This window comes from Pezoporus flaviventris, unplaced genomic scaffold (genome assembly GCF_033815535.1).
Source record: "Pezoporus flaviventris isolate CSIRO_AGI_PZ_B2104156 unplaced genomic scaffold, CSIRO_AGI_Pfla_v1 ptg000045l, whole genome shotgun sequence".
Lineage (NCBI taxonomy): Eukaryota > Metazoa > Chordata > Aves > Psittaciformes > Psittacidae > Pezoporus > Pezoporus flaviventris.
In genome coordinates this window covers 28277846-28300000 of record NW_026892593.1, presented here as the reverse complement: position 1 = coordinate 28300000, position 22155 = coordinate 28277846, and the positions used below count along the sequence as shown (strand labels likewise).

General features: G+C 38.8%; 1 protein-coding gene across 2 annotated transcripts in view; it reads right to left on the bottom strand.

Annotated features, from left to right (window-relative positions):
• ARID2 (AT-rich interaction domain 2) overlaps positions 1 to 22155 on the bottom strand; it is a 106112-nt gene that overhangs the window by 3282 nt on the left and 80675 nt on the right. For both annotated transcript variants that reach the window (XM_061467800.1, XM_061467799.1), the window contains 6 exons: positions 19095 to 21961; positions 11188 to 11336; positions 5994 to 6132; positions 5816 to 5901; positions 867 to 990; positions 687 to 778 (listed from right to left, as the gene is read on the bottom strand). In XM_061467800.1, the coding sequence (XP_061323784.1) occupies positions 687 to 778; positions 867 to 990; positions 5816 to 5901; positions 5994 to 6132; positions 11188 to 11336; positions 19095 to 21961 (3457 nt within the window). The remainder of the gene's footprint in view (positions 1 to 686; positions 779 to 866; positions 991 to 5815; positions 5902 to 5993; positions 6133 to 11187; positions 11337 to 19094; positions 21962 to 22155) is intronic.

Below are 22155 nucleotides of genomic sequence, written 5' to 3'. Positions count from 1 at the left end.
AAAGCAAAACAAAACCAAAAAAAAACACTCAGCTTGTAAGCTCTTGGAAAAAAACAGAAGCAGCATGCAGAGCGATTACTGGCACAGTGAGTAACTACTACTCCTTTTACATCATAAAGAACATTTCCTACTTAGCACCACGTCAGTATTGGTCTATTTACTTACTGAAGGATCTTCTACAAGGGAGAGGAAAGCTGAGAGAGTCTCATTTATTAGAGTTAACTCAAGTATGGACAGGAAAGCAACAGAGAGGCAGGAAGTATGGAATGCAACTGTGTGTGACTCCACAACTTATTAATGTGTTTGTGAGAGCTCATGCTCCCCTTTCTCAAGTTGAGGTTAAGTGGGAAGTTGCTTACAGAAGAATTAATTTTCAGAGTCTTGCACTACTGCCTTCAGGAAGAAAAAGAACAGACCTGCAGCAAAGGTTTCTCTCATCTGCCTCCAAAAATTTAACCTGTCGAATTTACCAGACACATTCCAAAAGTCTGGATCACAAATACTGTCTTAGGTAAGGTAATGCTGAGAACTTGTGTGGGGAACTAAACAGTGCAGAACTGATACAGAAACTGTACTGTCAATATACGTATTGGTGTTTCTAAAGGCTAACTAACACCTGCCTATTGTCTAGTCCTTAACAGGGACAACACTACCCACTGGTATTAGAAGAATCATGCAATGCTTACCTGCGACCACATTCTGAGTATTTACCAATATTTTTTAATATTAAGGCAGCTGTTAATCGGATGTGTTTAGTTATTGGTCCCTCTTTCTCATCCTGCAAAATTAAAGAGAAGAAAAGAAGTAAAACCCCTGTAGTCGCAGGCCGCAATTAATACCTAATACTTAAGTCAAGCAATACTAACTGTGAAATCTCTGAAGACAAGGTTTCTTGATCCCCTCCTTAATGCCATTAGGGCAGCACTCGGATGATTCACAATGGCCTTCTGTGCTCTGGGAGTAGAGGCAGTGCCCCCTGCAGCTGGCTGCCTACATTAGTAAGGAAAGAATTCATAAAAATAAGCTTTGCACCACTTTTGAGGAGATTAACAACTGAAATGTTATTTTACGATTTTGTAACCCATCTGAACAGAGACACAAAGATCCACTAATACTGGGTGATGATATGTGATTTGCCTTTTGTTTCCGCAGAGACAAATCTTACTGCAAAGCATTCAGAAGAGTCATGGGCTTTATTTTATGTGAAGACACACTTTTCTTGAAGTACTGCTCATCACCCATGACATTTGCAATGTGAAAGTAATATAGTGTACTAATGACACAGCCACTTCCTGCAGGGTACCGATTTAAAGGAATGTTTTATCAGAAACGCTTTAACAGGAACTGGGATAACAGCTATGCAAATGTCATCTGAGATTTGGCCAGAGAATGCCCTTAAAATATTGCAGTTCAAAACCTGACACAGCTCACTGGGACCATTAGACACCAAGACAATATAAAATACACATTAACTGTGGTTAGTGAGGAGTGATATAAGAACATGATTTAAGTTATGATCTAAGACATAAACCATTTAATTGTTAAAACAGATCAAACATTTGTAAAACCAATTACCTGTTACTGCAGCTTTCAGACTGAGATTAATAAATCAATCAGGGTATTTTATAAAGCTGGTACAAATAAATATAGCAGAAGCAAATTCTCCATTTTCAGTATTAATACTGAAGTCAAAGCTTTATTTAACCTAAATCTTTTAAATTACTCACACAACTCCAATTTAGAATGCATAAATATTCAACTTCACTTAAGTAAGACCCATAATGACATCCCAAAGGGAAGTTTTGCAGTATCAATGGTGAAAAACATCACCACACTTCAACAAACTGAACAATATTATTATGAAACCTTTTAATACCTTAGTAGAACCTGATTAAGTGCAAGCAGTGCTCATGTGCAAAGGTATGAATCAAATGTGTATGTTTAGTTTTTAAAGTTAGCCTGTAAGAGTATTATTTAGGCATCTTTCACTGTAAGTGAACATTCTAGAGAATAAAACATGAATCCTTTATTCAGAGAGACTTTCTTCAGAAATTGAAATTCTAACAAGGAAACCTAGCTAAAAGTTAGAAAATTGGTTCATATGAGCAGCTTTAAACCACAAAACAGAAAATTAAGAAGTATCAGACTTCTCTTTAAAAATGTTGCTCACACTGTCATCCTTCTCTGAATGGAACTAAGAGTTTGAAAACCTTTGTGAAGGAAATGGAGAAGGGCAGAGGCTGAATTATGAAACTGATGGGCAATGACACGTTTATAGGAGACTGAATACAACAGTAAAGGAATTACAATCTTCACTTTTAATTTCTGGAACAGTTTTTTTTCCTTGTATTGAGAAGGACAAGGATTCATCAATGGAGGCTGTTCCCAATGCCTCTCTTCAACAGCTTCCATGCTACATTCCAGAAAACTGAAGTAACACTGCCTTAATTCGTGAGACTTCACTTGGGAGTATTGTGTGCAGTTCTGGTGTCCTCAGCATAAAAAGCACATGGAACTGTTGGAACAAGTCCAGAGGAGAGCCATGAGGATGATCAGGAGACTGGAGCACCTCCCATATGAAGATAGGCTGAGAAAGTTGGGGCTGTTTAGCCTGGAGAAGAGAAGGCTGCGTGGAGACCTCATAGCAGCCTTCCAGTATCTGAAGGGGTCTATAGGGACGCTGAGGATGGACTCTTCATTAGGGACTGTAGTGACAGGACAAGGGGTAATGGGTTAAAACTGAAACAGGGGAAGTTTAGATTGGATGTAAGGAAGAAGTTCTTTCCTGTTAGGGTGGTGAGGCACTGGAATGGGTTGCCCAGGAAGGTTTTGAATGCTCCATCCCTGGCGATGTTCAAGGCCAGGTCGGACAGAGCCTTGGGTGAGATGGTTTAGTGTGAGGTGACCCTGCCCATGGCAGGGGGCTTGGAACTAGATGATCTTAAGGTCCTTTCCAACCCTAACTATTCTATGACTGTATGATTCTAATTCTAGAAATATTGAAAAAGGGACAGCTGCAATAAATTAGGAATGTATTCCTAATATATTATGAAGACAGTAAAAAACTGTCTTCTCTTCTGATTTTGGAAAAAAAGAAGTTGATAAAAAAGCTCCTGATTCATCCAGCAGACTGACTTGTGTCTGTGAGCAAGTATCTCTCAAGAAACATCTAGATTCTTGAATTCATTTTAATAATATTTTCCTTAACCTCAAACCATACCATTCATCTTGTGATTTAAAGTTATCTCTCCTCCCACTCCCACGGTGCATGAAAAATATTTCTGGTAGCTCATGCTACAGCCTTTGCTTCAGGGACAACAAGGAAAAAAACCTAATATGAATCCAAAAAGATTCAAATGCACACAGCTACAGTCAACATAAACTGTTAGTGCTACCTGACCTTCCAGAACTCAATATTCAGCTACCTCTGAAAACCAGAAGAGCTAAAACAATACAACCGTAAAAGCAAAGAGATACAGAATTAAGGTCTACAACCAACTCTGTAATACATCTTAACTTCTAGCTTGGTTCTAGCAAAAGCCATTACAGATTTTTTCAAGTACATATAGTGTCATGATAGACAGAAACTATGACTAGAAGAATGGGCCCTTACACTGTGCTCCAGACTTTACTTCCAGCACCAGTAACACTCTATCTGCCCTCCCGGATGTAGGTGTAGTTTTACTGGACAGTGATGGATTAAGTGAAGAAAGTTGGCCTAATTAATGCCTAAAAGTCGATGACTTACACATACTTCACCTCAGCACCAGGTTTTTAAGCTGTTTCAGCTCCATGGAAGAATTCAGTCACACAGATTATCAGTGTATGCTGATATATCTGACAAGTTTCTAGGACTCAACAAAAAGTAAATTAAGCCAAAAACTTGGCAGTCAGCTTTCCAACATGACCATGTAAGCCAACTTAAGGGGACCGGCTGGAGCAAGCTTAAGGTTTCATTTGACAGGCCACTGATTCCAGAAAGCAAATTATCAATCCTTGTCCTCCTCATGTAGCTAGATGCTCTTATCAGTTGTGTGAACATAACACTGTAGCAGCTCTGTAAGTTTATATGGGTTACACATTACATTTAGTTGAAATCCTGTTTATTGATTTCTTCTTTGGTAAAAGACAACTAATGAAGACATGAGGGAAGACAGTAAAAGTAACGGACAGCGAATCTTCACGATTTCATATAAAATGAGTGTATTAACTGTTGTGAGTGCTAACAAAGAAAGGTCTCATCCCTTTCTTCTGTCCCAGCCCACCTCCTGTACTGGTGTTCCACTGACTGTAAGCCAGCTGTATTCTACTCATCTGAAAAATCCACTTTTAAAATTAATTAGGTTTTTCTAAACCTAGAATTGATTTACCATGCAATCAGACAAAAAACTAAAGCTAGTTCCCTCGCTGTAAGCAGTACATAGCCATGAGAAGGAACAAGGGATGGCAGGGAGATTCAAAGCATCCTACTTAGAGTAGTGAACGCTCTTATTTCAACTTACATTCTGAAATCACATTCTTGGTATCTTATGCTATTGCAGTCTCAGTATTTGAGCAGGAGCTGGTTATGAATATAAATTTCTACTTCCAAATCCCACTTAACTAGTGCATACTGCCTCAGAAGAGGGGATGTATGAATGTCTTTTCCTCATATGAGTGCCTGCATCAATTTTAAAGAAGCCTGTGAGGACACGTAGCTACTGGATGTGTTGTTACCTGTATGACAGACTGTTTCTGATAAGGCAGAGTTAAGATCACACCATGCTAGTAGATGGCATCAGCCCTACACTTCCCATTTACAAAGTATTTAAGACTACATTAACATAATTCTTCATTTTGTGGTTTTCAGAGGTGTGAACGTTGTTCAGTGTAATGAAACAAGGCACCATAAAGCAATCATAAGTCCGTGTTAAGAAGTTTGTTTATATTTAAAAAAGTAAAAGGACTCCCAAACTAAATTTATCAACTTTCATACTCAACTTCCTCTGCTGCCTCCAGCAGCTTGGTAGCAATTTAAGAAGCCGCAGAACAGACTGCAAAAATCTGCCTGGGACCATGTAATTACATATTTAGCTTGCAACTAAAAGATTCCAGTTGCTTACTAACAAAGACCTTGTCTTAATACACTCGCACAATTACGTGAACTCTGAATAACTCCAATATTAACATAACCATCCCCACAACCCCACAGTAATAGGATTGCGCTCTCCAATATTAATTCCAGATGCTTGAAATAATTTTGGGAAAGAAAAGAGCCAAAACAGACTCCAGGTAGCAGCACAAAACTAGAGGACTCAAAGGAGTTGGTATTTATCTTGCTTGCTTGTTTAAATGAAAGTATATTACAAGAGTCCCTGGACCAAATTAGCCCAAATTTAGACCACAAAACTGGAAGGAGCACAGCAAGTTACAAGACAATCCATCTCAGCTGATGAAAACGCTGAACTGTATAGAACAAGTAACTTTCCACTTAGATTACATGCATTTTCCTGTTGTATTAAAAGTTACAAACAGCTCTACAGCTGGGAAAAAAATCAGAATAAAATGTTGAGAACAATATTCAAAGAGTACTGACCATATACCTTAATAAATTACCTGTTTTTTTACGATAACTGCAACAACACCTCCCGTACCACAATCTTTTCGCTTCTTTGCCCATTTTGTCTTACTGTAACGCACCTCAAATGGGATTACGGCTATAGACTCTACATAACAAGATTTTCACCCGATAAGCCAAGTTATAAATACATAAATTCTTCTGATAATTTCTAATTTTCTTATTTTCTCTATTGCTAATGAAGCTCAGGTCTCTTACTTATTAGAAGGCTTCTGATTTCCTGCTTGTCCATGTTCATCTTGCTTTAATCCTGCAAGCAAAGCATCTCTGGAACAGTGCTTATCCTGCTTAAAGAAAAGACAGTGAGAAATGTGAGTGGAAATTTACCATGAAATTCCTACTGTTTTCTGAAGTAACATGTAAAATAAATCTGCACCTGTAAATGGGTAATAAAGGAAAACCTCTGCCGCTGGAAAGGTTCACATCCCTCCCATAAGCACTGCCCTGGGTAGACATCTTTTCCTCCATGTTCAGTTGCTGCGTGATAGAAAACCTGTGATGGTGTCTGAAACCACCTACAAAAAAAAAGGGGGGGGGGGGGGAGGTGAATTTAAGCTTTTTTTTACAGTTAATGATAAAGTGCAAATATCACAAACAAACCCATATTGGCTAATGGGGTTTATTTTCAGAAATGAGATAGGCACTGATAAAAAGTCATAAACTTTTAGAAGGAAAAACCATGTACATGTATTACTAGTGAGCTACCAACAGAATAATGCACATTAATTCCTACCGACCCACTCTTTGCAATGGGGAATGATGGAGAAAAGATGAAGTTGCCCTAAGCCTGGTCCTGTAACAGAACAGTGTATTTCATGTATTCTATTTGGTGAAAGCAGAGGCATAAAACACCTTGCAGTTGAGTTCATCCTGATAAGGATTTTCTTCCATTTCAAAGTGGCAGAAGAGTTACAACACACTGTGAACACTACCCCAAAATACTGGTGAATCAACAGTTCTTAGATCTGTGTTTTCAAATTGTCAAATAGACAAAAGAATCGTTATTGTAATGTATATCAAATGGTAACAGAGAATCATTGTATTAAAAAAAAAAGTAACTGAAAATAGGAAGTGACTCAAAAGTGGTTTGGTTTTTTTTTAGTCTAGATAATATTTTAAGGTGTTAAGTGTTACGAATTACATCTTTTGCTTCAAGAGAGAAAAAATGGCCAAAAGACTTAGCTGCTTACAGCTTGTTTCAATACAACTAACCCCGCTCATCAACACCCACTTAAGGCTTGGAGAGAAAAGGTCTAGAAACCCAGTTGCTGCCATTTGGGAAGTCACTATCACCAGCTGTCTTCACACACTTCCTGGACAGATGCCACTAGTGCAGCAGTCTTACTGAAGAGGAAACACATGCACATGCACCCACCTCAGTCACTTGGGGTCACATGCCAGTATTTTAGTTTCAGTTAACAAGAAAAGTATTTGCATTAAGATGTTTGACTGAACTCACTGGCCTGACCAGTGCCAAGAGGGGAATGACCTCCAATCAGACAGTTACAACAAGCAGCCAAGGATGGACTAACATTTTTAACTCACAGGAGTCACTTACGGACAAGATCAAGTCCGAACTCTCAGCATATGAATAGCAGATCAGTAGGTGCTTTGATCAAGCCACCTCTTTCCACATCCTATTGCTCATTTCAATAGCGTCCATTATGCAAACATACTTGAAACTGATACGTAGGCCTAAGTGTAGATACTGTTATCTGAACCCTATAAAGGTGTCAAAGAGCTAATATCACCCAGAGACAAGTCTCTGGTATAAGTGGAATCCTACTGCTAGAACCACCTGCAACACAGCAACTACCTTCTGCATAGGCTACTACTCTCTAAAAAAAGCATTCACCTTTCCCATGCCAGTCAGCTCTTACTGGGAAGGGAAGCTGAGGAGAAATACCCAGCTCTTGCTGTTGCTCCAGACAGCCCATAGTAGAAAATGAAAATAAAATGTTTTACATCTACATTGACTCAACAGCAAAAGTTGATGTTTCAGAGGATAGCAAGATGTCTTCCCACAATTAAGGGGAAGTCAATACGTAAACTTATGTCTGGCACGAATATGAATAAATCCTGGCATGGATGAAGCAAATTTCATGGCATTAGTGAAACCCAAAATGTTGTTTAAACATTGTATTCAACATGGCAAAGCTTTAAGAAAAAAACAAAGCTATTTAAGCTGTGTCAGTTCATTCACTGTATAATACATTCAGTGTTATACTTCAGTCACTGATCTAAGAAGACTCAAATTTACTACCACTTTGCAAAAAAAAAAAAAGTTTTCCTTAAAGAAATACCTGAACATAGTAACAAAAAAAAAAAAAGTACTGAGAATACATGAGAATATGGTCAGTTGACTCATTTCCCACTTAATTTGTCCACCATTCTGTTCAGCTACTGAACAGAATATTAAACTAATAGCTGGCTTGACAGGCAGTGGAGATTCAACAGCATTTCCAATATACTTTTTAAATACAAAGCAACTCAAGAGCAGACGTCTCCTGCCTACCTGTGAAACCAAATAGCAGCTTTTAATTTAAGCTGAATACAATTAGCAGTACTTGCAGACAGAGGAACTTCAAAGGCAAACATCTACTTTCTGTTATATCCTCAATGCAAAGCAGTGTGCTAACACCTCTTAAGAGTCTTATCTGAATTCATCTGCAAGCAGCCAATCATTACAACTGTCCTGGTTTAAGTCCAGCTGGTAACTCATAACCACACAGCTGCTCGCTCACTCCCCCCCTTATTTCTCCCCCCACTCCCAGAGGGATTGGGAGAAGAATCAAAAGAATGCAACTCCCACAGGTTCAGATAAGAACAGCCCAGTAACTCAGGTATAACACAAACGACTACTGCTACCACCTATAATAATAATGATAAGGGAAATAACGAGGGAAGAGAATACAACCACTCACTACCCACTGACTGATACCCAGCCCGAACGAGCAGTGATCTAGACCTTCCGGGTTAACTGCCCCCAGTTTATATACTGAGCATGCCGTGCTGTGGTATGGAATACCTCTTTGGTTAGTTTGGGTCAGGTGTCCCGTCTCTGCTTCCTCCTGCTTCCCTTCCTCCCTGGCAGAGCATGAGACTCAGAAAGTCCTTGGTCAGAGTAAACATTACTGAGTAACAACTAAAACCACTGGTGTTATCAGAGCTGTTCCCAGGCTGAAAGTCAAAAACACAGCACTGCACCAGCTACTAAGAAGAAAAATGACTGCTACTGCTGAACCCAGGACAGCAACTATTTGCATAACTGGGCTTGATCTGGTTGTGGTCTTCAGACACTATTAAATCTGTAGTATAATTTAAAAATCTTGGTATAATGTCTTCTAATTCATTTTTAAGAAACCAAACAGCAGAACCCACACCCATGCCACTGGAATATTGCTGATCACAGAAGTCAAGTTAGTGGGTAGGAAAAGAAACATTTATTCATATTTGTTTTGATTCTCAATAAAATGTTTTTGAAGGCCTTCACTGCCTTCTATAATATATCTTGGAAGGGAAACTCAATGCTAATGTATTGTGAGAATTAAACTAAAGAATATGCTTAGAGAAACAGGTGCAAATACTGTATCAAATTTGCCTCCTGTCATATCATTCCAGTTAATTGTAAGCACCATGAAAAATACGCTGTTCTATCATTCTACTACAATGAATCTGCCTGCTTAATACCTAGGGAAAAAAATTGCTACGCAATCATGAATGAAACCAAGTAGTGGATATGAAGTTCACATAGACTAATGGCCCACTCCAAAAAATCTTCTTGTTTCCTGCTTAAACAACTCGGTGAAAACAGCCAAGACAGAGAGCTGTAAATAAAACAGTTACGGTAAGAGGCCGCAATTCCAGATTTTTCTTTATGTCTGTTAGAAGTAGGAAGCCTACAGGAGATTTGACATTTCTGTTTTTTTAATCAGGCTGCTCAAGGAATACAAATAAAGAACATACACTTGAGGAAGATGATAACTTTACATTTTGGTGTTCACCTCAGAGAATGCTGAGTGTAATGTTTATCTAAGCCATTTTAAGGCTGGGACTGAAATAAACACTTTAGAAGTGAGAGACAGCATAAGAACAGTGTGTCACATGGAGCAAATTCTATCAATGCAAAAATCTCTGAAGCCTTTTGAAAATAATGAAACTTAACCGTGAACAAAAACCAGTACAAGAAGTCAACAGGAGAAACTAAACCACGAGAAATAATACATTATCTTTGAAGCGAAATGTAGAGATCAACTTGTAAAATAAGGGCCACATAATCCCATAGTCTCAGGAAAAATTACTGAAATAATATTTTAGGACAAATTTACAAAAACACTAATATAAGGTAATTGTAACTGCATGGCTCCTCCTCCTGCCCAAATTTTGTCTGCACATATTTACACAGTAGTTCACATGTGATATTGGCTTGTTCCATGGTTATTCACATGAGCTTATTTACCTCAGCTCTACACAACTTCAGACACAGAAGAAATCTGGGAACTAAGTTATGCTTCAAAACTAGTTATAGAACCGTAGAATAGTTAGGGTTGGAAAGGACCTTAAGATCATCAAGTTTCAACTCCCCATCTTCAAGATTGTATAAATTGGTGAGGCTTCTGCTACAAACCTCCCCAGCTTTTCTTTTCCACCTCAGTACAACCCACTCTTGCACCAACACAGGTGTTCATGCATCTATTATGCAGCCAGTAGAGTATGGCTCTACAGTTAAATTTATCAGTAGTAAAGGAATAAAGTTAAAAGTAAGTAAAGCTTTACATGTATTTTTTTACATAGAAGTGTTTTTTGTTTCTTTGGTAGGTGACACTTCTCTAAGGTGAAAACTAAACACATTCAAAAACCTGTTATCTCAAAAATCAGGGTCAAAATACACATATTGGTAATAAGGGTAGTATAATGTTTTCATCAGCCTACAACTGAAAGTCTGATAGCTTGCTCTTCTCTGTGAAAGACATCAATAACAAATCAAAAAAGTCTAATCACTGCTGCCTAGTCTTAAGGCTAAGCTCCTTTTAATTTCCTTTCATGTCAATGGAGTCCTGTGGCACACAAATGGTATCATAATTACTGAAATTAGTCATAATCTAAATAAGACTTCAACCAGGACATAGAAGTGCAACACCCTGCCCTTGCAAAACTGGAAACACAAGAAAGACTAAAAGCTGAAAATAAGAAAATGTCAAGACACGATTTGTAACTGGAGTACAGGAACTATTTTCATATTTGCAACACAGAGAACAAGCTTCGGAGCTAGATTTTAAAAAAAAAACTTAACTACATGACTGTATTTTGTTTATTACTGAAGAATCAATCTGTTACAAGAAAGCCACATAATACTCCTTTTATGCTCTGAGGTATAACTGAGAACAGTTACATGTCTTGCAATCCCCCATCTCAGCTTTGGCTTCCTTAACTTTTCACTTTCTTCTCCCCACTGGCAACGTATAAGGTAACTTAAAGAAACAGAATGGACAGAACTTGTAGAAACACCTTCTATATACATGCATCTGTTACATATTAGTAAAAGGTAGTTAAATAAAGGAGTCATTTACTTTTTACAAGATTGCCACAGACACATGAAGTTCTGTCCAGGTTTTTTCATTTGCTCTGCATGCTGACTTGCTGCAGTGTATGAAGGCGGCTGCAAATTGATCTGCTGGCCCTGTACTTGCACTGTTGGTATCGACGTTGCAGGTGTGCTCTGTAGAAAAAGTTAAAACACAGTTTTAAACAGGGCTTATTTCAAGACTTGACATACAATTTTACTGTTGTTCAAAGGTCTTTCATTTTACACTTTAATCCACCACAAGTTTTCAGATTTTAACACTTTGAACTCTGAAAAAGCATTAATAGACAAAGTAACACAAGGGACATACAACTATTACACCACAGTATTTATGCAGAAGCTTCTAGAATTCATAACCCTCATGGCCAAATTCAAATTCAGAATGATGACTGCAAAGGAATTGCTCAAGGGCACTAGTGGAGCAAAGGACAGCATTATTTTGCAAAGGCTTTATTTGTTCTTTAGGGAAAGAGAAAAAAACCCACGCAAATGCAAGAGGCTGCAATATCAGCACAGAGTAGCTCGCTTTCCTACGTAAATGTAAGAGAAAATTCTGCTAAAAAAGTAAGATGAGCATTGATACATCTAATAAATTGTTTTATGTTCTTTGATGAAATGGTTTTATATGCTGCACTTGTGGAATTCTGGAACTGCCACATTAGTACACAACAACCTATGTTACAGAGTGAGTTAAGAGAAGGCAAACTGAACACTGCTGAAGAAACACTATCACAGGCCAGCAGGCTCAAACTATGACACACCACTTTCTTTATAAAACTTGGAAAACTATACAGTTCAAGCTCTTGTAAAACCAGCCACCACATGTACCTTTATACAGAACACCACATGCCTAGAATGCCTAAATACACCATGTAACTCATATACAGTGAAATACAAACATTTCAGAAAGGAAGATGTAATATTGCAAGGGAGCAAGGAGAACAAGACATTTATTTTAACAATAAATAAAAATGATCTTAAAAGTGACTTAAAAAGAGATTAAAACATAATCAATGTTATTTCTTCTTCTCACTAACAGATAACACTGGACTTCCCATTTCGGCATACATTTATGTCAGAATACTGTTTTTCTTCTTTCTTTTTTTTCCTATAAGGCTCTCGCCAGTAAGAGGCTTATAAAGATTATACAATAAAAACAAAAAATAAATTATTAAGCTTTTGAATACTAGCTAGGAATGAAGACTAACATCCTTTACTTCCTCACCGTTAGAAAAGGATGCAACACTCTTTAAAAACAGACCAAACAAAACTGCTTTCATGTCTGTGCTTGAGTATTCTGAAAGAAGCGCTTTCAATTGTTGCAAACAGTACTCTGTTTACATCTTTACAGCTGTTACAGAATAGCTTTAGACTTTTAACTGTAAAGAAGCAAACAGTTAATCACAACTTCTGACATTTCATTTGCATACTGGTCTTACTTTCCTGCTGCTATGGGCACTGTGGACAAGTCACTCAAGGTAACACGTTAGTAACTCACGTATCATACAACACTAACATGACCAAAGGGACAGCAAAAAAGCCTCATCAAAACCAAAACATTTCACATATACAAGCTTAAATCCTGATAAAAATAAGGCAAAACTCAGCAACTCCTGGACACAGCACAACTATTGCATGATGCCTGTGATCTGCGTTAATACAGGACTCCCAAGTCCATTAGTCATCGCTAATTATTTTGGACTCAGCAATGATCTTCATCTAAAGACCTCTAAGCTATTTTACAGATTGGGTAATGAATCTTCATAATGTATCTTTTCACAAAAGGTAAACACAAGCAGAGCTTTTTAAGATCAACGTCCCTTTTACACGGCATTTTTAAAGAGAAGCTGAAAGTAAAATAATCAAGTGTCAGCAGTACAGCTTGTTTCGCCAATATTCACTTGGCCTCCTGGTATCAATACTTTATTATGGCCTTTATGCAACATTTTATCCCTATAGAACTTCTGTCTCATTTAATGTGCTGGAAAGAGAGCGATCTTACTGAATGAATTCAGTATTTCATTTAATTCGCATCATTCAATGTGTGGTTCATGTATTATTTACTCCATTCTAAGCAAACCCTGCAATTAAACTGGAATTATGAATTTTTCCTCAAGGGTTTTTCTGGCAGGCTCTCCTAGTGGTATTCAAAGGGTTTAATACCATCTCATTAAAAAATTGTTTTATTTTAAACAAGGAAATCTGAGATATACAACACAATGTTACATGCTGGAAATAAAAAGAGCACAGAAAGGGAAACAAATTTTCAGGACAAAAAGTTAAATTCGGTTTCCCCTCCAATTTCTTTCTACCTTTTTTTTTCTGCAGTGATGAAAACTGTAGCTGATAAATTGAAATATGTAAAGTAATTCCTGTTGTTCAGAATTTTCTTATTACTGCTGTATGGCAAAGCATTTCTGCTCAAACTTGCAGCATGAGGCGGTTACACCTGCCATGTATTTTTAAGTCAAATCTCTTGCTTGCCTATCAGCTGTGCTGACTGCATTTTATAATCAACAGATAAAGCAGTTACATTTGTTTTCCTAGGTTTTATTTTAGAAATGTAAATTCTATGGTCGAGCATCTCAAAGCTTTCCTCTCTTCCAGAGATCAGAAATACTGGTAATTTTTGTGGTTTTTCCCCCCCCCCTCCTCTATCTTCATGTATCCATTAAGCAATGCATGATACATGGGACATCACTAAAATTAGGTATAGTCTTTGCTTTTCAGAAGTCATACTCCTTTTTTCCAGAAATGTACCTAGAAGTACCTGCTATGTGCTACCTAGTTTACAGTACTGATATGCAAAGACTATGTAAAATTCACTTCTTTATCATACGCAACTATGACAGATATTTAACATTTCCTAATAAAGTCTTGCTGGGAGACATAATACGGGGAAAAAAAAATTCCCCATGGCATAAAGATTTCTTCCTCTAGCAAAACCATTTCGTGATAGCAGGTTCCTCAAGAAATCAAGCACCCCATACGCTAGCACACTTGAAAGCACTTCATGGCATTTTTTTATAATCAGATTAGACCTCTCCATTATAGGATTTGCATCTGCCACCACTTTTGTGAGGCAGATCTCCCCAAGTCTTGGGACTGAAAAGTACCTCTAAGCAGCATCACCTATCTCAGTAGGGTTTGCACTGAACTCTTAAAGATATGTAAACATAAACCCTTAGTGACTCTGCAGTCTACTTACAGAAAAGATACCACAGCCTACTTTTAATAAGCAGGAGGTTCTGTATGTAGACTGGATGACTTCAGATTGAATACTGGGCGGGGGGGAGGGAGAGAGAAAGAGGAGAAAGTCCAGCATGCTCATGAAAACCAAGAGCAAAGCTAAAAGCTTTCTATCAACTAGAAAGGACTGTTTACAAAAGATATTCATTTATTTTCATGCACAAGAGCTCCTCCATCTGGGCACACAAGCTCCCTTTGTAGCAAGAATAAGAAACCCTACGGCTTGGGGCCAGAAATGGTCTCCACCTCTATTTCTCAGAACAAATGGTGCCATTCCACTTATGTATTAGTGGATAACTATTTTAGCATGATCTCTGCCCATTTTATTTAAAAGGCCTAGTGTGCCGTCAGCAAGAGAACATACTGCATCCCAGTGTGATGAGGGTTCTGTTGACATGTGCAGTTTAAAGGCATTAGGCTGTATTTTTTTCTCCATTAGTATAGGCACACCCACTGTAAATGCATTTAACTCAACAATAAGCAGTTAATTATCAGTAAAAATATTTTTAAAGTATCATAGGATTTATAGTTTGGTATTACAAAATTTTATGTTTAGCTTCAGGATAGTGAACGTACATAAAAAGGTAATCTATAAGCTGAAAAGTAGTATGTCAGAATTTGAGCATGAGGAAAGGGTCAGGTGGATGGGTAGGCACCAATATAGATGTTCTCTTCTTGTTGTATTACTGAAGTTTAAGTCTCCTTTCAATGGTGTGTTTCACATGTGAAGAGCAATAAAAGCACAAAGATTCTGTATTTCAGTACTCCTAGCTGAGAAACTCATTTGCTCTGTGGCTAGGAATGAATTACACCTCCTGGAGCTACACACCTGCTTTCTGGTGCACAGTAATTCTCAGCTTCCCAATCAACAGAAAGCAGGAGCAAATAGTTGAGGCAACACTCACATAGTTTTTACCACCTAAATTTCCACACAAGCACGTTTCAAATGGGCAGCCTTAAGAGAAACGGGTGTGCGTTGTTTATAAGGGGATGACGAGGATGAGCAGGGAAGTGTTTACTTTAAAAGCCAGATCAGGCAACTTAGATCAGATTTGCTCACTTCTAGGAACATGGCATGAAAACAGAGCCCTCCTTCAAAACACACACCAACCGGGACAAACCAACATGGTTATGTCCAACAAATGTTTTGGATGCATTTGAATAGGAGTAAAAAAAAGTATTAAAGAAAAGGAAGTGTACAGGTAGGTAATTACTCGTTCCTCTCTTTTTCATTTACAGGTCCAGCACAATGCATCAGGAAAGCAATAATTTAGGAACAAGGAACACAAAAATAAAAGAAAATGAAGCCAAGATGTGCCCATTCTGTCTCCTCTTAGACTACCTTCCATGGCTTACAAAATAGATGGAGACAGAAGAAAAATTGCAGCACTGTATCACATGTTCCTCTTCTGCCATAACCCATACATCCACAGCCCAAGTTTTTATAAAAATGCAAAAAAAAAAAAAAAAAAGAAAAACATTTAAAGTTAGTATATGTAGTTATGTTTCAATGAGTTCTGCTGAGTTGTACAGTTAACATGGAATCATCTCAGGTTATACACAGACAATACCTGTACTTGTCTAACTGGATTTCAATAGCACTGCATGCTGTTTGTGGGACAGCTTAAGGGTATAATTTTTATTATTTTAGTAGGCCATTAAAATGAACATTCCCCCCCTAGTCATATGGTACCAGCTCATTTCAAACTACCATTCGTATCACAAAGCGTATCTCTTAACTTTTACATTCCCTTAAGGAATATTTCACTCTTTTTCTTGCTTTCCTTAGTTTTCACGTTGCTGTTCCCTTCCTCCCCTATTTGTTTGCCCTTCTTTATCTTCAGTTTAAGCATCTTCCCTTTCTCCTCTCTACAGTTCACGGCAGCTAATCATGCTGTAGCTGCATAAGCCATACTCTCCTCCCTCTTCTGTCCCCTACATCTCCTTTTCCAGCCTTCCTGTTGGGTTTTATTGCAAATTTTCTTCTTCTATCACTTTCTCACTTCTCTGAAATACAAGCTCTAGTTTAAAAATTATTTTAAAGCTTCAGCAGCTATACAATTTTGCCATAGCTAATACCCTTTATTCCCTGCCCTTCACCATTTTTCTCCACTGGACTGTATTTATAATAAATTTCTAACTGTTTGCAGAAAGAGCCATGTTCTCCCATTTCTTCTGCAAGACAGCCAGTACACATAGGTACTACACAGAGGATAAAACAATGTAGATGCTCAAGTGAAGAAGTGTTCCTGAGCTGCTGCCTTCCAAAAAGTCAGGGGACAAGGAAGCTGCTCATCAAACAAGGAAGACTCTCAAAATGGGAGGGGGAAAATCAGACATATTTAGGGCCTAACCACAAAAGAAGTTATCACCAAAACTCAGAGTTCATCTTAGTATTTCTGGATGTCTTACAGATACTCCTAAAAGCAGACACAATACTGGAAAGACTTAACATCTGCTTTTCCAGAAAAACAATGGCTACTGCAGCTGTTCTGCAGCTTAAGAGGTGGGGGGGGGGGGAGGGAACTGTTTCAGTCCAACACATTAATTTTAAAGGAGTGGTAAAGATCTTAAGCCAAACTATGATGTTTACTGTATGTGAACAGAATACTATAAAGTGGGTTCTACTGTAAGTCAGTAATTAGCATTATCATGATAGATATGATTCATGAATAGCTATTTTAATGGTGAAGGCAATTAGCTAACAAATTAGATCATTCACGATCAAAACTAATTAACTCCTCTTCTTCCACATTCCTGTAATTCTGAAGAAAGGAAGGGTATCCTGCAGACAGAAGAATAAGCCAACCTCCCTAGCAGCAGATACTAAACCGAGTCACTTTGACCTGCAAATCTGTATTGAATGGCAAACCCAGCTGGCAGCATTTGTTTGTACAGGTAATGGAAAAGGTAAGAACTATTGAAGATAGTGATATCAGTGACAGTGTAAAAAACAAAACAAAAACAAAAAGTAATTATCAGCACAGAAAATAGTATTTTTCCTCCCCTCTATTACCATGATACACATTACCTAATACAAACTAAATAGTTAACTGTATTACTCCCCTCTCCTCAAAAATCTGAAAGTCTGATAGCTCAGTATCTGTTTGAGACAACTAAAAATTCTTGTCAGCCACATATCCAAGGAATAACTAACCACAGGTAATATTTATTCCATTCCAGAGACATAGCCATACCAGCTTCTATTTCAGCCAAATCCTTAGCAAAGCTGTAACAGAAATTCAAACTGTGTAATAGCTGAAGACCACTCACTGTAAAAAGCAAGGCATAGCTAACATAGCCATGCTACAGAAAATCTAGTGATTTGTCCCTGTGCTGCAACACACACTTTCATTTTGGTCAAATCATTTCTAGCAAGAACAAAGATGAATAATGTATCAGAAAAATACAGATCTCTGATAAAACCAAGGGTGAAAATTTACAAGGAGCTCAAAGACATTTTAAGAACATAACTGTATGATATGGCATTTAAAAAAAAGTAAAGCATAAAAAGAAAGAAAACTTATTAACTGTTAGTCCTGGTGTCTGACAGCTAAATGAAGGAAAGTCAAAACAGCTTTCAGCAGAAGCTTGACGCAGAAAAAGAAGTTGCACAGCCATCACTAGAATTTTCAGTTCTAGCTTTAAGGTCTATACCTGCTAACTCACCAAAACCAAACAAACCAGCCAACCCAACTGACCAGCCTAACAAGGAAGAACTAAAAGACGTGTCTTACCTCAAGGTCAAAATGCATTAATGTATACTCAAAACTTCATTTCCTCTCCCTGATCTGTCAGAACTCTGTGACTGCCAAACCTCCTATTCTATTCTTTTTGCTCCTATCCAGGTTAGGAATGTTTTTTGCAGAGGGATTTTCTGTTCATGTACAAAACTGAAATCTAGAGACTGGAATAATCTCAAATATTATTGCTTATACTTATTAATACTCACAGAAATGATGGCCATAACCTCATTTCTAGTACAGTGTTAGGAAATAACCCACTTCAAAATGGTTAAAAAACACTGATCAAGGAAAAAGAACAAAAGCCCTCTCCAAAGTTTGTCAAACCGAGAAAAAAACCCCAGCAATACTTATTTTATCAGTAAACATTACAAATATTTTGTAATAAACAAATACAAATATTTCAACAAATGTACAAGACAACACTTGTCCTGACTGCAGTGGAAGCAAGCCTTCGAAGACCACTTTTAAATGCAAGAACTTCAACTCATTTCAGCAAGCCAGAAGCAGCTGCAGTGTTTAACTTGCAGTAAAACATTGACCCCTCCATAAGCAATAATGACCAAGAATAAAAGGCAGAACAATACTGGCATTTCTACCAGACCATGCAACAAATCACTCTTGTTTCCAGAACAGTTAATCCTTTAAGGAAGAAACCAGCAAGCAGAAGTTCTTTCTTTACTGTGTATTATCAAGCTACAAACTATTTTAAATTCCACTGTTGTCACTGACATTGAGGAAGTATGCAAACTATTAGAACTTCAGTGCATGAAAGAACAGAAACCATCATTTTCTGAATATTTTAAATACTATGCAAGAGAAAGAGAGTTCACCCGCGTTATTTCACAGCATTAGTCAGAATCACAGTTAGAATTAAAGTAAAAAGAACGCTGCGACATACCTGTGTGACCATGCTTTGTATATACGTGGTTGGATGCTGCTGCTTTTGTTGAACAGCACTTTCTATTGCTACTTTCGCTACAGTGCTTGGATCCGCTCCAGCTGGCACAGCAACCATAGTTGCACTGCAACCAGCATTGTTGGGGTCACTGATTGTAACAATTCTAACTCCTACTTTATTTGGAATTCCTGGAACAGTTTCCCTGTCATTATCCTCTGCTGGCCTCTTTACAGTTTTGCATTCTGCTGTGCCATTAGTAGACCGAACTTCGGATGACAGGGTAGACTGGGACACTCTAGGTCCTGAGTGTGGAACTGCTATGATTTGATGCCCCTGTATAACAGAGGCTGTAGATTGTGGTGAGACAACTACACTTGGGCGTTGCTGAGGCACATCTGAATTCAAACTTGAAGCTAGAGGTCCATTAGGTAAATCAGTGTTGGTACCACTAAGTTGCTGGGTTAACAGTTTTGCAGCCTCCTGTGTACCGCTTACAACAGGTGAACTACTCAAAGTTAATACAGGCCCATTAGAAATTCTTTCCCCTTGATCACCTTTGGCAGTATCTTGCTGCGTGGCATCCAAATTCCCTTGTTGTTCCACTGAAGATATCTCACCATTTCCTACATGATTGGAAGTTTTGTGATTTGGAATGTTTTTGCTCAAATGAGAACCATCTCCTTTATCAAAATCACAGATTCCATTAACTAGGGGCTTCTTCAAATCACTTTTAATTTCCTGTGTGTCCATTTGTTCAAAGTTCTGCTTTCCAGGAGCTCCATTCTCACCCATTTCTAATGATGGCCCATTACTGACTTGTGAGCACTGATTGGCCTCATTCTGAGTTTTCCCTGAGTTAGAAGGAGGTAGACTGGAGTCACTATACTTTCTCCCATTTAAAAGACTTCCCACCTGCATTTCATTTTCTTTTGCATCCCCATTGCTGGTGTTTGCAGCTCCTCTTCGGCAGGAAGGATTCTCCATAACTTCAATTTTACGTTCATGAATGTGTAAACCTGTTGCTTCCTTTGCTTCTTCCTCCTTTTGGCAAATTATTTTATCACCTTTGAATGGGGGAGCAGCAATACACTGCGATTGTCCAGCTGAAGGTGCTTGAGTAGTTGGAAGTGTTTGCACCTGTAGCCCAACTCCTGTCTGTGCTCCACTCACTGCAATTCCTGCTGGAGCAATGATTTGAGTTGCATTTCCCTGACTCACAGTTGCAGTAGCAAAACTTGTATTTGGCACAACTGTTATCGTAACCTGGTTGCCAGTAGTCCCTTGGAAAATAGTTGCTGGGCTGTTTGAGATCAACTGGCCTGGCAATATCTGTAAATTAGAAATGGGTACAGTTTGTACTGCCCCTTGGGGCTGGATTGCACCTGGGACCAGCTGAACATTTTGCTGTCCAACTAGCAGTTGCTGAGCTGGAGACTGTCCTTGCACTCCAAAACCTGGTGCCTGGTTATTGGCCATCTGATAAACCACCTGAGGGCTAGGAGCTCTTGCATTGTTAGGTGGAGGAATCTGTGGAGCTGGGAGTATAAGCTTCCCCCCTGGGGTGGAGGGGCCTCTTTTTGGAAGAAGCAGTTGTTTTATCAGACTAGACTCACCAGAGTTAGGCTGGCCAACTCCTGTATTAGCTTGTTGTGACTGAACTTGCATTTGCATCGGTTGTTGTACCTGTACCTGCTGCTGTGACGATGCTGGTGAATGCTGCTGCTGCTGCTGCTGCTGCCTCTTTACAGAAAGCATCTGGCTGACAGTAGGAGGGGGTCCTTGTGGCTGAGGAGTGGTAGATGAAGATGACATAACAGTAGGGACTTGATTATTTGTAACCGGACCTGGGGATGGTGAAGAAGATGGAGTAATGCTTGGTTGTCCAGTCAACTGGACAGTTTGACCAGCAGGAATAGAAGCTGGATTAGCAAGCACTATCTGATGAATGGCTGGTGCATACGTTTGACCTTGCTGAGCTGGCTGGCTTACGATCACTACACTTTGCTGTGACGGTGGTGGAGGCTGCTGCTGTGGCTGCATGGGCTGCTGTACCACAGCAGGTGGGACTTGCTGAGATGGCAGAGGCTTTGGTGCAATGTTCTGAAACCCTACCCTAGATGTTGGTGGGTTTTGGACACCTGCGATTGTAACCACCTGCCCGGCTGCTACTTGGAAATTCTGAACTGTGGTGGCAGAAACAATGTTAGACGCAGAGGTTGTGACATACTGCTGTGGTGCTATGATGACTGTATCTTGTTGCTGGTTACCAGCAGAGGACTGCTGAGAAGATGTCTGCCCAGGTTGTGATGATGTGCTGATTAGCTGTTGACCCTGTGAAACTGCTGAACTACATGCTGGTATGTTTTGTACTCTGCCAAATATATGACCCTGAGGTACAGCTTGCTGAATTACCGTAACAGGAGTGCCTGAAGGTATCTGTCCTGGTACCACTGCATGCAGTGGAGACTGTTGTTGAATTACAGGTTGGTGGTGAAGCAACGTCTGAGAACTAACAACAGTTACAGACGGCTGTTGTCCTGTAGTGCTGTAATTTTGATTAGAAGCTTGTGGTGCTCCTCCTACAGCGATAGTAACAGGAACTGCAGACTGGGGAACAGAGCTTTGTATTACTGTGGCCTTCACTACTTCACAGGATATTGGACCTTTATTCTGTATAACAGTCATTGGAGCATTCTGTTGCTGCTGTGTATGAATAGAAGTATTTTGCGGAATTCTAGAAACAGTCTGTGCCACAGTGTGAACACCTTGAATTGGAAAAGACATCTGTGTTGCTGTCAAAGTTGAAGACTGGTTAATAGGGGTCCTCTGATAGGGATTTCCTACGCTTGGTAGCCCATGAGGGATTCCTGTTGAAATAAACAGAGTAGAAGTTCGGAAGCAAAAATTATTTCAAAACACATTAACATAACAAATCTTTCAAAATCCAAGGCTTGAATTTGTAAGTCTGTATGAAGGAGTTTCTCTTCTCAGCCATAACTGCCTCTGAATTAATGGTGCAGCAACGAGGGCTTGACTGCTGAGAAGTTTACGGCTTACACAT